The sequence below is a fragment of the Saccopteryx leptura genome, chromosome 9 (genome assembly GCF_036850995.1).
Source record: "Saccopteryx leptura isolate mSacLep1 chromosome 9, mSacLep1_pri_phased_curated, whole genome shotgun sequence".
Lineage (NCBI taxonomy): Eukaryota > Metazoa > Chordata > Mammalia > Chiroptera > Emballonuridae > Saccopteryx > Saccopteryx leptura.
The window spans coordinates 5,060,606-5,077,000 of record NC_089511.1 but is presented as its reverse complement, the minus strand read 5'-3'; the positions used below and the strand labels follow the sequence as shown (position 1 = coordinate 5,077,000).

The window sequence follows — 16,395 nt, the reverse complement described above, 5'->3', positions numbered from 1 at the left end:
GTCCTTGGACTCCCCCACGGCGTGAGGAGGAGGAGAGGAGAATGACCGGGAGGATTCTAGCTCCAAGTATTTCAAGAAATGAAATTCGCGCATCCCTGCCCATCCCCTCCCCTCCCAGGCTGTGGACCTGTGTCATACCCACTTCTGTCCCAGGACAGTTCACATTCACGTCACTTTGTGATTGAGCCATCGAGAAAATTGGACTCCAGGGAAAGCTTATGCTCATCGATATTACGGGGCCTATAGAGCTCATTTCCCCAAATTACTGTGAATTAAATCTCTTGCTACCCAATATGAGACCCTCCTCCCTCAATAATGTTTTCTCCCCTTTATTTATTTATTTATTTATTATATTTATTTATTGGTAACAGAGACAGAGAGAGTCAGAGAGAGGGACAGACAGACGGGAAGGGAGAGAGATGAGAAGCATCAATTCTTCGTTGCAGCATCTCAGTTGTTCACTGACTGCTTTCTCGTATGTGCCCTGACTGGGGGGCTGCAGCAGAGCGAGTAACCCCTTACTCAAGCCAGCGACCTTGGGCTCAAGCTGGTGAGCCTTGCTCAATCAGATGAGCCCGCGCTCAAACCGGCGACCTTGGGGTTTTGAACCTGGGTCCTCCGCGTCCCAGTCCGACGCTCCATCCACTGCGTCACCGCCTGGTCAGGCTCACCTTGATTTCTTTATATCCACATTAACTCATGAAGTATGAGAGAAGCAAGAGGAAATGAAAGCGAATGAGAACGGTTACTTGAAATGTCCCCGTGGAACTGACAAGCTTTCTCGTAACACCCCCTAACGGGCTGCCAGGGGTGGGGAGCGAGAACAAAGAGTGCACTCCTTACGAGCCACACACATTTGGGGAATAAAAAAAAGAATCTCAAATTTCAAGCCTTCATTAACACAGGCAACCTTTTTTGTGCGTTTCCCAGATGACAAAGATTAACCAGGGCGGTAATGCCCAGCACGGGCGAGGGCACGGGAGACACAAGTCTTGTTAGCTGTGTGGGGATGCTGGAAGTGGGTACAGGCTTTAGAAGATTATTTTGGTTCCATCTATCACATTAAACACGTGCATGTCCTTTGACCCAGTGTATCCGTTTGCTCAGGCTGGCCCTAACAGAATGCCACCGAGCGGGTGGGTGACTTAAACAACAGACACGTCTGTTCCCACACTCTGGAGGCTGGGAGTCCAAGATCAAGGTGCTATTTAGGTTGGTTTCTGGTGAGACTTCTCTTCTGGTGGCCTGTAGACGGCATCTTGTCCCTGTGTCTTCGTTTGGGTACATGCAGATAGAAAGTAGAAGGGTGGCTGACAGATTGGCAGCAGGGAGAGTTAATGTTTAACTGGACCAAGTTTCAGCCGGGGAAACTGAAATAAATTCTGGAGCTGGGTGGTGAGGGCTGTACAACACTGTGCATGTGCTCAGAGCCACTGAACTGTGCATTTAAAAAGGGTTAACATGGTAAGCTTAAGTATGTGTACCACACACACACACAGTAAATCAAAGTAACTATTGAGCTCCTATTAAGGATACTGGAGGTATAGCAGTGAACAAAATATAAAACATCATCCTTGACTTTATAGAACTTACTGTCTAGTAGGGGAGAAAAAACAATAAAAAATTAAAATTTCATCCATACTCTAAGATACCTATCTTTATTAAAAAGACAGTATCTTTTAAAAATACAGACGTACATTTTGTTCTGCGGTGTTCTTTTCATTTAATGCTAGAGACTTCTCACTATTAGCCCAGGTAGATTTATTTTCATCCTTTTTTTAACCCCACACAGAATTCCACAGCGAGACGATCCCATAGTGAACTGGCCACATCTCTACGGATGGGCGTTTCGGTAGTCTGCAATCTTTTGCTGTTAACCACACTGCTGTGAGACAGACCTCAGAAGTCCATGCCATATTCCCTCTTAAAAGCAGGTCTTTCAATGATAACCTTATTTTTATTCTTAACATTCATTCCCAGACCCAACCAACCCATCACGGTGACGCCCCTCGTCAGATGCAGAAATGGAGACCCAGTCCAGATAAGCGCGTCCCTGCGCTTGTTAACACCTGTTGTCTCTGCTGGATTAAAACATCTTTTTTTTTTTTTTCAAACCAGAGTGCCTCAGTCTGACTTTCCAGTGTCTCATTTCATCTCACTCCTGGGAGACGAGTTGATCAGCTGCGATTTCACACATACTTCAGGAAGTATTTCCATCCACACACACAGAGAAACTGGATTTCAAATATTACCCTTGGAGGGAGTTGTCTGGAGCTCTGAGTCCACCAGCAACTTTTTTGAATTTTAGGGTAAAGGATTTCCCTCTTGAATCGCTTCACATGTAACTAATGGGCAATGACTTGGTGAGTGTGGGGACACCATCATGTTTTTCTGTGAGCGTTTTCCCCCCACCCCAGTTCAAACAACTATATTGCTCTGATCCTAAGTGGATTTCAATCCACCATCAAATTAATATATATTTTTTATTACATAGCAATTTGGACTGATGTAAGCAATTTTTAGATCTGCAGAAGGAAATGAGTTGGATAAATGAACATGAGAATTATCTCCTATCCCAAAGCCAGAAATCGAAGGTCATCGCCCTGCGTGCTGACTGGAACTACCCCAGGGGCACAGCTCACCCGTGAAAGTCTTACTCACCTGGAATGTAGACTGATGGACTTCCACACATTTATTTCCTCCCGGAAGTAGACCCGGAGCTAAGGTTTCAGGGGATTCCAGGGAACCCTGGGAGCAGAGGGGAAGTGAGGTGGGAAGGGAGGGCAACGATCAAGGGTCTGTTTGCAAACAGGGGACCACTGTGATGAAATAAAACTGAATCCTGACACTGAAGAACTCTGGGACCTCAGAGCCATCCTATGGGGGTCGGGGCAAGTAGGTTAGGTATTTGCATATTTCCTCCTGTCTGTCACTGAAGGAGGGACGGGCTGGGGGCAGTTTCATGCAATCCTGATACCTCTGACCCCTCACGCTGGGGCCACAGGAGGACCTGGGGCCGGAGAAAGTTCTCAGGCAAGGACATGCGGGGGCAGGCGGCCGGGAGTCAGGCTGCTGTGCACCCCAGTGGTGAGGATGGGAGGGTAGGTGTGTGGCACAGCACCGGCTGGGTGTCTTTCTGAAACTTCTCATTTGGATGACTGCCTCTTCTGTTTCCTCCAGAATTTGTTTGGCTGCCCACGTTATCTCGCGGAGACTCCCGGCAGGGACCCGCACGGCCCCTGGAGGACAGGGCAGCTGGGTGACTTCCTGGCCTCCCAGCGTGGGCAGGAGAGAGCGTGGCAATGCCACACGACTCACTGCGTCAGAGACCCCACCCCTCTGAAGCTCTCTGGAAGGCGATGCAGAAGGCTGGTGGGTACACAGGAGACGCCTCAGGCTTCTGGTTTCCCCTCTTCTTTCCAGATGGAAAGGGAAGAAATCCAGTCCGATTTACAGAATCAAAACATATAATGCTCTAAGTCAGTGTACAGGTCAAACGGTGGTCGGGACTGAAGAGAAAAGCACAGCAGGGCAAGGGGGTCGCGTGCTATTCTGGAAGAGGGCAGTGGGAAGGCTCCCCAAGGAGCACATTTGTGTAGCGTTTAATTTAAAATTTTCTTCTTCGGTCAATTATAGTTGACATACATTATATTAGTTTCAGGTGTACACCCCGCCCACCTCTGACCTGAGCCCGAGCCTGCACATGGCTTCTGTTGGGAACACACATTGAAAGCTTCCAGGTCCTTGTTAATGTTCCGTTGATCTTGTCCCTTTCAGTTAAAAGGACACCTTAGTTTAACTATTTAACCAAAAAAAAAAAAAAGTTATGCCTTTTATGTAGTGGTAGATTCTCAAATTTTGCCATTAGAGGAATTTGTATCTTTATTTTTTTTTGTGACAGAGACAGAGAGAGGGACAGATAGGGACAGACAGACAGGAAGGGAAAGAGATGAGAAGCATTAATTCTTCGTTGCAGCACCTCAGTTGTTCACTGATTGTTTTCATATATGTGCCCTGACTAAGGGGGGCTCCAGCAGAGTGAGTGACCCCTTGCTTGAGCCAGTGACCTTGGGCTCAAGCTGGTGAGCCTTGCTCAATCCAGATGAGCCCATGCTCAAGCTGGCAACCTCGGGTTTTTTTTTTTAATTTTTTATTTATTCATTTTAGAGAGGAGAGGGAGAGAGGGAGAGAGAGAGAGAGAGAGAGAGAGAGAGAGAGAGAGAGGAGAGACAGAGGGGGGGGGAGGAGCTGGAAGCATCAACTCCCATATGTGTCTTGACCAGGCAAGCCCAGGGTTTCGAACCGGCGACCTCAGCATTTCCAGGCCGACGCTTTATCCACTGCGCCACCACAGGTCAGGCCGACCTCGGGGTTTTGAACCTGGGTCCTCCGCGTCCCAGTCCTCCGCGCTATCCACTGTGCCACCGCCTGGTCAGGTGAAATCTGTATCTTTAATTGAAACTATTTCCGTCCACTTGATTGAGCGATTCCTTATTTTAATGAGGAGAATGGACACGAGCTGTTGTCTTCTGTGCGAGTGAGAAATGGTAAGCGCATGGCTCCCAGTATCTGTCCTCCCTAGTTTCACACAGGAATCCTAATCACGAGCACGCAGTTGCCCTATGATTTTAACACTTTCAGCAATGTCTGCTGCCTGTGAAGAGGGCCAATTCTTGTTGAATAAAGGAACAATAAGTCTTCAGTCACACTTAGTAAGGGGAAACCAGGAAAAACACTTTTCTGCTGTCCTTTGTAGAAACCAATTTCCTGAGTTTCTTCAACACAAAGGCTCTTAAACTCATTCAACTAAAAGAGGGAGAAATGAAGTTATTTTTTCTTTTGATTTTTTTTTTTTAAATAAATGCTATAGAACAGGGGTCGTGAACCTATGGCTTACAAGCCAGATATGGCTCTTTCGATGGGCTGCATCTAGCTGGCAGACAAATCTTTAATAAAAAAAATAATGTCAAAAATATAAAACATTCTCATGTATTACAATCCATTCATTTCCTACCACCCATGTTCATGGTTGCGGGTGGCTGGAGCCAATCACAGCTGTCTTCCGAGACAACACCAAATTTTTATTGGATAATGCCTAAGGTACATGGGTCGTTGTATGGCTCTCACGGAATTACATTTTAAAATATGTGGTGTTCATGGCTCTCTCAGCCAAAAAGGTTCCCGACCCCTGCTACAGAACTAAAGGAATGCTAGATTTGTTTTTAGGGCCAGGTAGTGAGATGGCTACAGAACGTGGGTGCTAAACTGATTTCACCAAACTGCTTCCAATAGTCGCTTTCAATTAAAAAGTTATTTATTAAAAAATATTTTCTCCCAACCATGATTCTCTATCCAATGAAACAAGGAGTGAGGTTACAAAGCAGTGATTGGTCAGATCTCATTTACACGGAGGACGACAACGATCTCATTAGCTCAGTTGTATAGTCTACCAAATAGTGGAATACAAATTCAATCATTTGCTTCACAAAAGGTACACATTAATCGATGTACTTCATACCAAAAAACTTTATAAAGCTTGTCTTCGTATTTGTTAAAAATTCAGCTAAAATATAAAATTATATTGATTTAAAAGGGTATCCAAGCAATGCTTTAGGTTTCCTTTTTTTTTTTGGTAAAATTCAAGAAAAATGATTGGAAGTTTCATCCCTGCTCACGAAGAACCTGAGATTGCTTTGCGTTTCCGCCCCTCCAGTTCCCGGCGATGACGCGCTGGGCCCACGGTTTAGAGCACTAAATGCCCCTCAGACCCCAGGGCTTCACACAGAGTTCCTGACAGGCTCTGAAGTTCTTAAGAACTTCAAATTACCGTACCGAGTGAGACATCAAAAAAATGGCTTTCCAAAACGCATATACTCAAAGGAGTAGTGTAGTTTTGGGCCAAGAATTGCTCTTTCAATGCTTCAAGTAGTCAGTCTTTTCTCAACAGTTTCTTGATAAGCAACAAACCTTCTCAAGTTCATCTTCACGTTGTCAAGAACACACAGCTGATCGGGGCTGTGCTTCCCTCTCCCTTCTTTCCGAATCTGCCAAAAGAGAAAGGGCACATGACCTGGTGTAGGTTACCAATTCCTTCCAACAGAGAAAGCCATTTAGTCCTGGGGGTATTAATTCTCAGAACAAGACAGCTGGCAGGACTCTGGTGAAATATTTTCACCAAGGTAAGTGGGACGCAGTCTATGAGCCATAAAGGTAAATTAAGATCGTGCACCTTTTAATTTAATTAAATGTAGTGGGGTAACAGAGGTTAATACTATTACATAAGTTTCTATTACTATTATACACTATATGCCAATAGTGTATAATTCTATAACAACCACCTGTAGAGTGTATTGTGTGCTCACCACCCAAAGTCTAGTCACCTCCTGCCTCTGTATGTTTGACCCCTTCTACTTCTTCCCACCCTTCTCCTCTGGTGACCACCACACTGCTGTGTGTCTACGACTCTGTGGTGTGTGTCTGTGGTTCTGTTTTATACTCCGCAGGAGTGAAATCACAGGTGTCCTTGTCCTTTCTGACTTCTTTCACTCAGGACGGTACGCTCAAGACCTAGCCATACTGTTGCAATGGCAACGTTTCAGCATTCTTTTGCGGCCGCGTCGTATGCCGCTGCGTATAAAGGGTTATTTCTATGTCTTGGCTGTTGTAATACTGCAATGATCGGGGTGCATAAATATAACAAATAAACCCCTAACCACAGACAATGGTAGGGTGCTTACCAGAGGGCAGGGGGGGATAAACGGTGATGGAAGATCTGACTTGGGGGGGTGGGCACATCATACACAGATGCTGTGCTATAGAGTTCTACACCTGAAACCTATATAATTTTACTAATCAGTGTCACCCCAATAAATTAAAAAAGCATTAAGAAAATTGGGAGGTAAATACCTAGAAGGATCGTTGGGTCATATAGTGGCTCTCATCTTAATTTTTTTTTTTTTTTTTTACAGAGACAGAGAGAAAGTCAGAGAGACGGATAGACAGGGACGGACAGACAGGAATGGAGAGATGAGAAGCATCAATTATTAGTTTTTCTTTGCGCATTGCAACACCTTAATTGTTCATTGATTGCTTTCTCATATGTGCCTTGACCACGGGCCTTCAGCAGACCAAGTAACCCCTTGCTCGAGCCAGTGACCTTGGGCCCAAGCTGGTGAGTTTTGCTCAAACCAGATGAGCCCTCACTCAAGCTGGCAACCTCGGGGTCTCGAACCTGGGTCTTTCGCATCCCAGTCTGACGCTCTATCCACTGCGCCACCGTCTGGTCAGGCTCATTTTAATTTTTTTTTTTTCTTTTTTTCCTGAAGCTGGAAACGGGGAGAGACAGTCAGACAGACTCCCGCATGCGCCCGACCGGGATCCACCCTGCAACGCCCACCAGGGGCGACGCTCTGCCCACCAGGGGGCGATGCTCTGCCCCTCCGGGGCGTCGCTCTGCCGCGACCAGAGCCACTCTAGCGCCTGGGGCAGAGGCCAAGGAGCCATCCCCAGCGCCCAGGCCATCTTTGCTCCAATGGAGCCTTGGCTGCGGGAGGGGAAGAGAGAGACAGAGAGGAAGGAGGGGGGAGGGGTGGTGAAGCAAATGGGCGCTTCTCCTGTGTGCCCTGGCCGGGAATCGAACCCGGGTCCCCCGCATGCCAGGCCGACGCTCCATTGCTGAGCCAACCGGCCAGGGCCTCATTTTAATTTTTTGAGAAAACTCCATATCGTCTTCCACTGACGCCGTGCCAATTTAGATTCCCACCACGTCGCACGAGGGCTCCCCTCTCTCCACACGCTCTCCAACACCTACTTCCTGTCTTGTTGACAGTAGCCACCCTAAGGTGAGGTGGCATCTCATTGTGGTTTTGGTGTGCACGATGTGCACCTCCCCTGTAGCTAGGAAGGTTCAGCACCTTTTCAATCATCTATATGTCTTCCTTGGGAAAAGTGCTCAGGTCCGCTCTCCATTTAAAAAAAAAATTGACTTGAGAGAGGGAGAAACATCGATTTGTTGTTCCACTTATGTATGCATTCGTTGGTTGATTCTTGTAAGCGCCCTGACTTGGGATTGAACCCACAACCTTGGCGTGTTGGGACGACGCTCTAACCATCTCAGCTACCCGGCCAAGGCATCCTCTGTTTTTAATCGGATTGTTTTTAGTTGTTGAGGTGTACGAGTTCTGCATATATTTTGGATATTAGCCACTCATCAGAGGTATCGTTTGCAAATACTTTCTCTCACTCGGTCAGCTGTCCGTTTGTTTTGCTGTAGCTTTCTTTTTCTGAAGACTGTGCACCTTTTAAATGACAGCTACAGGAACAACTCCACTTTCCAAGAACGAGTTGGATGGTATGTGAACGATCCCTCACCTGCAGTCGAGAACAGTGGTTCTCAAATTTCCTGTGCCGCAGAGTGGCACCCGGACGGCTCGCTGAAGACCGCTGGGCCAGCCACAGAAGTTCTGCTTTTCAGCAGGTGTGGCATCGGGCCTGAGCACGGGGCTGTGACAAGTTACCAGGCGCTGCTGCTGCCAGTCCAGGGCCCTCTGAGAACCACTGCTCTGGAAACGTTCCGTAGTCAAGTGCATCGAATCGTGTTTCAAGATGCAGTTTGGGGCTAACTACACACTGAACAGATTTCATCGCAACTGTGGCTTCGCTTACAAGGCAGCTTCCAACAGGAAACTACAGGCTGCCCTTCCGGCGAACAGAGACTGCTCATTAGGGCTTCAGTCTTTGAGAAAAAAAAACCACAACTAAATATCACTGGCATAGGAATGCATGTTAAGTAGGAAAACCAATCAGAACGACAGACCTCCCAGAGGCGAGGGGTCACTTTCCTGGTCCACAGTCTACACGGCTCCTCGCCAAACACTGGCCTCTCCCGCTGGGGGCTTGGCTTCCTCCGCTTTCCTTGCCGGGAAATGGGGGTGTTTTCTGTTTACCTTGCAGCCCTTTTTTTTGTGTGTATTTTTCTGAAGCAGAAAACTGGGTGAGACAGTCAGACTCCCGCATGTGCCCGACCGGGATCCACCCGGCACACCCACCAGGGGGCGATGCTCTGCCCCTCTGGGGCGTCGCTCTGCCGCGACCAGAGCCACTCTAGCGCCTGGGGCAGAGGCCAAGGAGCCATCCCCAGCACCTGGGGCCATCTTTGCTCCAATGGAGCCTTGACTGCGGGAGGGGAAGAGAGAGACAGAGAGGAAGGAGGGGGTGGGGGTGGAGAAGCAAATGGGCGCTTCTCCTATGTGCCCTGGCCGGGAATCGAACCCAGGTCCCCCGCACGCCAGGCCGACGCTCTACCGCTGAGCCAACCGGCCAGGGCCAACCTTGCAGCCCTTTTTAGACACTAAAGGGCCTGTCATCTTTAGGATGGTGTGGACCCCGTCCAGGCACTGGAATGGAAACATCCCCAGGGCACGGTGTTGAGCGAGATCACACAGTGCACGGGGGAGAACAGAGGACCCCACCTTCTGGATAAGAAAGGCAGGAATGGCAGCGTGCACTTGTCTTTGCTTAGCGCTCCGTCTAACGACCTGCGGGGAAGGGACGAGTGGGAAGACAGCCTCTCGCTGCTTACAGCACAGACCGACCCCAGGGGCTGGGCGAAATGGGTGAAGGGGGTCAAAAGGGACAAACTTCCAGTTACGAGATAAATCAGTCCTGGGATGCGGTGGCCTGCATGGGGACGATCGTCAATGACCCTGCACCGTCTACCTGAAGGGTGCTAGCAGGGATCTGAAAAGATCTCATCACAAGAAAAAAAATGTGTCTACGACAGGTGATCGATGTTAACCAGACTCACTGTGGTGACCACCTCACAGTCTGTACGTATATTGGATCACTGTGTTGTAATTCTGAAACTAGTACAAAGTTATTTATGTGTCAGTTATATCCCAGGAACCAGAACCAAACCAAACCCAGACAAACAAGCAAACAAAACTACAGGCTTCAACAAAACACAATTAAGAGTAAATTGTTCCATTTCTTTTCTCCCCTAGTGTTCAGTTACCTGTGGGTGAGGCTCAACTCACACGTCGGCCCCACCCCTGCGCCTTTAAACGGAACACGCCAAGACGGAAACTCGTTAAAGACCACCCAGTACTAATGTTCTTAAACCAACAGCCAGGTCGGACGTCACGGGGACAGAAAGCGTGCGTGGCCTGCGTTTCTACTTTCTTTTCTTCTGGAAAAGAAAACCTTAAAAATTATTTTTTGAGGCAAAGTGAGCTGTGACGCTCCTGGTGGAGCAATGAATACGTAAAACAGCTCATGAGAGTAGCTATGAGCTTCAGAACATTCTCCAGCACGGACCAGCGGGGCTGCCCCTCCGCCCCGGCACCAAAGGCAAACACGCCCGTGGTGCACGGGCCTGGACCGCATGACACGGCCTAAGGGCAAGTTACGGCTGACTGAGGAGCTGCACAGGCCGCTGCCACAGTGCTCACACCCCCGGAGCACTGCTGCGTCACCCCCCTGGCAGAGAGAGGAGCGCGTGTCAGACGCCATTTCGGCTCAGGTCACAGCATCCACGTGTTCTCAGGGTGACTGAGCTCTGACCAGCCCAAGCAGCCCTCGCAGTGCCCACTCACTGGGCTGAGGGGCCCCAGGGACCACGGAGCTGGCGAGGAGGGGCTGCCCTGTCCCCGCCCGCAGGGGCCGAGTCTCAGACCCTTCCCCACAGGGCGACTCGTACCTTCATCTTGAAGACCGGCTGGAACTCCTTCAGAGCAGACAGCAAGTGGATCTGCACGGAGGCCCTCTCGGCCTCTTTCCCATCGGCGAAGACATCGAAGAGGGCGTCCAGGGCTTCTCCCGCCACTACAAGCGACGGGTCCTTGGTGGCGACCTCCAGCAGAAAGCACCCGATGGTCTGCAGTCAACAACACACACCATTACCACCCAGGATTCTAAGGCCAGTTCCTGAAGTGCCAGCTGAAACCGCAGCAGTCATTTATGCATAATATCATCTTTTATTTAAAAGTGCCAGGGACAAACTCAAACTTTTAAAGGCCTAAAGATTAAAGACTTATACCAAGTATAATATAAATGAAACATATTAGAATTTATACTCCTAAATAGAATGAATTAAGGTTCATAAATTATATATGACAAATTGATTTAGGAAATTAATAAATTTTCCCATCTCCCTCAATAAAGCTTTCCCTATGGTGTTAAAAGGCATAGAAATATTATCTGTGACAAAAAAACTGCTTTTTAAGTTATATGAAAAAACTGAAAGACAAAATAATTGCGCACAAAACAATCCCATTTTGCTTCACTGTGCTAATTTTTAAAGATTTTTTAAAAATTGACTTTAGAAAGAGAAAGGAGAGGAAGGGGAGTGAGAAAGAGAGAGAGGAAGGCACTGATTTGTTTGCTCCACTTAGGCATTGACTGGTTGATTCTTGTATGTGCCCTGACTGAGGATTGAACCTGCAACCTTGGTGTGTCACTGCAACCTTGGTGTGTCACTGCAACCTTGGTGTGTCACTGCAACCTTGGGATGACACTATCCAACTGAGCTACCCGGCCAGGGCCGCTGTGCTGATTTTTAACGTCCACCCATTTTCCCACAATTGGGCAATGAACAAATGAACACACCACTCCAAGTCTGCAGAGAACGGTTCAAGAGAGAACTGACTTTATTTCGGCTGCTCTGCCCTACCCCCTGCGCCCCAAGGGGACGTAGACAGCTGGTGGTAGGGGTGAGGAGTGGGAAGGCAAAGAACACGGAGTCCAAACTCCGGCTCCATCGCCGTAAGGAACTGGGTGACCGTGGACAGTCCATGAACTCCTCTGGGCCTCAGTTTTCTCATCTGAATTTAAGGGTCTAGATACCCGAGATAGGTTTTATATTTAACATCCTATGTAATAGGAAGCACAGGACATCACCTACAAAGTGGTCTTATTAATGTGATGAATCTGATCTCATTGAGCCTTTATCGCTCCTTGGTTTGCAGGAACTACAGAGGAAGAAGGAATGACAACACCACGAGGAAGCCAGCAGACAGAGCAGACAGCTGCATACCGGGGGACGACTGAGCCGGAGCCAAGGGAAGGCCCTGCAGTGCGTGGTGAGCGCTGAGCCCCGAGCCGCGGGGGTGCTGTTCTAGAACAGCAGGGGTTAGAGGACCCCAGGCCAAAGCACGCAGACCTCACTGAGATGCTGACCTAGGCAAACTACCTGCGAACAGACATTTTTGGAACCACTAGAAAAATCTGAATGCGGAGCAGGTATTAGACCTGTTAAGAAATGACCGTGAACTGTGTCAGGCGTGACAATGGCGGTTAGAGAAGACACTGTCCCTGTGAAGACGTGCGTAGGGACCAACGAGGGCGGAATCCCAGGCTGTCTTGGCTGTGTGCACCCGGCAAGGACACAGTGGGAGCACCCAGGACGGAGCGCTGATGCTCAGTGGGCCCGGGGAGCACACGACACGCAGGGCTTTCCCTCGTCTCCTCCGCGCTTGGCGGGGGCACTGAATAAACAGTTGTTAAAATCTTATGCTGTGCCCGAGAAAAACTTGCTCTTCCTAAAGCAGATCTCGGACATTCTCGTCTTAGGGGTGGGAAGGGACTGTCCACACACACTGAGGGCCACACTCTTGTCACGTGTGTGTCTACAGACCCCAAAGCCCTGCAACGATGCAGGAGACACGGGAACTACGGACGCTCTCGGGACTGGAGGGGCGGAGGTGCGGGCTGGAGACAAGCCTTCTCACGGCCGAGTCTCTCTACGTGTCTCCGTGCTTTGCTCTGCACACGCATCATCTTTTTGAAATAAAGGTCCTTACAATACCAGTTACCACCGTCAAGTTCCTGTCAGGCGAAGAGCACTGCACACAGATCGGTGTATTTCCCGCCAGTCAGTAAGCAGCACCTGAGCAGTCGCTGCCGCCCCACAGGGGAACGGGCGGCCCCCATCCTTAGCGAGGAGCGATGCCGCATCTCTAACAGCGCAGTTCTCCAGCGCCTGTGCTCAGGGAAAGTGCCGGAAGCAAACACGTCGAGTGAGCTCCCAGGGGACGGGCACCATCAGAGCGCTGCTCACGATGGACGGAGCGGTCCCAGGAGGAACCGTGTGGCGTGGTTCAGACGCGCGTGACCCTGGTGCGGAGGGCGCCGTCGTCGGCAGGACAAGATGGGCTCCGCACATGCCATGTGACAGCAAAGGTAGAGCTCCTGATAATTTTGAACCCGGTCGTTCACTGAAGACAAGTTTTTTTGTTTTTTTGTATTTTTTTGAAGTGAGAAGTGGGGAGGCAGAGACAGACTCCCGCATGCGCTCGACCAGGATCCACCGGGCATGCCCACTAGGGGGCGATGCTTTGCCCATCTGGGGCGTTGCTCTGCTGCGACTGGAGCCATTTTGGCACCTGAGGCAGAGGCTATGGAGCCATCCTCAGTGCCTGGGCCAACTTTGCTCCAATGGAGTCTTGGCTGCGGGAGGGGAAGAGAGAGACAGAGAGAAAGGAGAGGGGGAGGGATGGAGAAGCAGATGGGCGCTTCTCCTGTGTGCCCTGACTGGGAATTGAACCTGGAACTTCCACACGCCCACTGAGCCAACCAGCCAGGGTAAAGACAAGTTTATTTTTGAAGACATATCTGAAGTGAAGTTAAATGACAAAATGCGACTCCACTTGTCCAGTCCCTATCTAATTCCTGGGAGTGAGATCAAGCCAAAGGCTGTATTCTGCTATTACCTTTCTGTAACAACTTCTCAATACAATTCCATCTCAGGACGCCCACAGAAGTGTTTTTAAACCCCACACCAGCAGCAACTCTTCCCTCCGTTTCTAATTATGAAACGTTTTGGGTTGGAAGCAGACTGCTTTACCTTGAGAGTCTCCAGGGTGCCCTCTTCTTTGGCCAGGACGCTGCCCGTGATCCCCAGAATGCTGACCACGTTCACTCTGACCCCGACGTTACCGCTCTGGACGCCCGCTCGGCACAGTGTCATCAGCTGATCGGGGGTCATGCACTGTGGAGAGAGGAGAGGAGAGCACATGCGGTGTTCAGCTTGGCAACTGCAACAGCACAGGAGACACGCCGGGCAGGGGCCTCTCCGGCAGGCGTCCCAGTCCTGAGGACAACACAGATTCTCGGCAAAGAGGTTGTTACATAGCTCTCCTCGGTCCCAAAGACAGCTGGCCACTCCGAGCGGAGATGAGACCTGTGGGTGCCACGGTTACTGTTCAGTCCACGAGGGTTGTAAGCCTAAACACGGGGCTTCCGTTCCTATGAGCTGCACAGGAAGACGCCTTTCACTCGGATGTACGCCACCCACAGAGATGCTGCTGTCTTTTCCAGCACTGATCATAAAAGTGTTGTAAAAATGTAACAGGACCATGTCACTTTAATAAAACCTGGCGGACTCTGTACAAGGTGAGAACGCACTCCGAGCTGTGTTATGGTAAATTACTAGGGACGGTAAAAACCATTACACTAACTAGTGCTTCAGCACGCAGCAACACGTTCCACGCTAAGCTCGTTTGAACGCGCGCGCGGAGGCGGCGCCGCGAGAGAGCCTGGGTGTCCCGCTGCCCGTGAGCAGCAGCACAGTGTGGGGATGACGGTGCGGGACCTGGCATCCTGGGTTCAAATCCCAGCGCCGCCACGTACCACCTGGCAAGCTGGCACAGCTCCTGAGCCTCTCAGGTGTCCGTTTCCCCATCGGCAGCTCAGAGCTGCGAGGAGGACTGCCTAACGCATACAAAGCACTCACTAAGCATGGGCTACTATTATATATAAAAATCCTGAGCTGTTGTAAACCATCAAGCTCATTTCAGAACCACCTGCACTGCTCTGCCAAGTCTCCAGGCAATAGTAAACATGCCCCAGTTTCTCATAAAATAGTCTAATGAAAAAAATTCCACCAACTATGGAGTTCTTCCTAGCTCGGACAGGCCGGCGTGAGTAAGAAAGGTGTGACTCATGTGTAAAAGCCACAAGGTAAAGCAGTGGACAGGCCGCAGGCCAGTGGCACCCCGGCCCGGAGCTGTCGCTCAGAAGATGGCAGTCGCCTGACCAGGTGGTGGCGCAGTGGATAGAGCGTCGGACTGGGATGCGGAAGGACCCAGGTTCGAGACCCCGAGGTCGCCAGCTTGAGCGCGGGCTCATCTGGCTTGAGCAAAATGCCCACCAGCTTGAACCCAAGGTCGCTGGCTCCAGCAGGGGGTTGCTCGGTCTGCGGAAGGCCCACAGTCAAGGCACATGTGAGAGAGCAATCAATGAACAACTAAGAAGTCGCAACGCGCAACGAAAAACTAATGATTGATGCTTCTCATCTCTCTCCGTTCCTGTCTGTCTGTCCCTGTCTATCTATGCCTCTGTAAAAAAAAAAAGAAGACGGCAGTCGTCAGCTCCCTCTCCTTACAGAGCCCCCGCCCGGCCCGGAGCTGTCGCTCAGAAGATGGCTCCCTCTCCTTACAGAGCCCCCGCCCGGCCCGGAGCTGTCGCTCAGAAGATGGTTCCCTCTCCTTACAGAGCCCCCGCGAGCCCGACTCCTCCAGCTCTAACCTTCGAGGCTCCTGCCCAGTGCGCAGCCAACAGGAGAATTTATGATCTTAATAGCTATGAATAATTTATCATTAACTGAGCCTGAGCTTGGAGTAATTTCTTTTAAATATCAGACTGACCCAGTAAATTACTGCCTGAACACCATGGAAAAATCAATAAAAATACTTGATATCCCTATAAAGCCCTTCAGGGGAGGCTTTCTGACCCTCCCAACAGCCACACTCCAGGCCAGGCCTTGTTAAGACCCCCGTTTCAGCCCTGGCCGGTGGGCTCAGCGGCAGAGCATCAGCTCGGCCTGTGGAGGTCCCAGGTTTGATTCCCAGTCAGGGCACACAGGAGCAGTGACCATCTGCTTCTCTACTCTTCCTCCTCCTCCTCTCGCTTCTCTCTCTCTCTCACTTCTCCTCCCCTCCTGCAGCCATGGCTCAATTAGAGCAAGTTGGCCCTGAGTCCTGAGGATGGCTCCCTGGCCCTCTGCTTCAGGCACTAAAAAAGTGACTCTGGTTGCAACAGAGCAATACCCCAGATGCGCAGAGCATCTCCCCCTAGTGGGCTTGCCAGGTGGATCCCAGTTGGAGTGTATGCAGTTTGTCTTTGCCTCCCCTCCTCACTAAATAATACAAAAAAAAGAAAAAAAGAAAAAAAGATTCCTATTTCATAGAAACTTAAGAGTCAAAAGTTACGTTCTTGAAAAAAATTCTCAAATATATAAAGAATTCTCTAAAGAGTATATATTAGAAGCCAACAGTCTATTCTATGCCTAGCAGTAACACACCAGACACTTCCAGTCAACTCTGGAGCGAGATCAAGTCTGGAAGCTCTGCCCTGGAGGCCTGCGCCCGGGGTGAAGGGGAGGGAGCAAGACACGGCCTC

The 16,395-nt window shown here is 49.8% G+C and overlaps 1 protein-coding gene across 1 annotated transcript in view; it reads right to left on the bottom strand.

The window, feature by feature from the left end:
• Positions 1–5,615: 5,615 nt before the first annotated feature.
• Positions 5,616–16,395, bottom strand: part of HEATR3 (HEAT repeat containing 3) — a 35,251-nt gene continuing 24,471 nt past the window's right edge. Inside the window, exons 13-15 of the mRNA XM_066349219.1 lie at positions 13,841–13,984; positions 10,697–10,873; positions 5,616–6,044 (exon numbers count right to left, since the gene is read on the bottom strand). Of these exons, the coding sequence (XP_066205316.1) occupies positions 5,922–6,044; positions 10,697–10,873; positions 13,841–13,984 (444 nt within the window). The 3' untranslated portion in view covers positions 5,616–5,921. The remainder of the gene's footprint in view (positions 6,045–10,696; positions 10,874–13,840; positions 13,985–16,395) is intronic.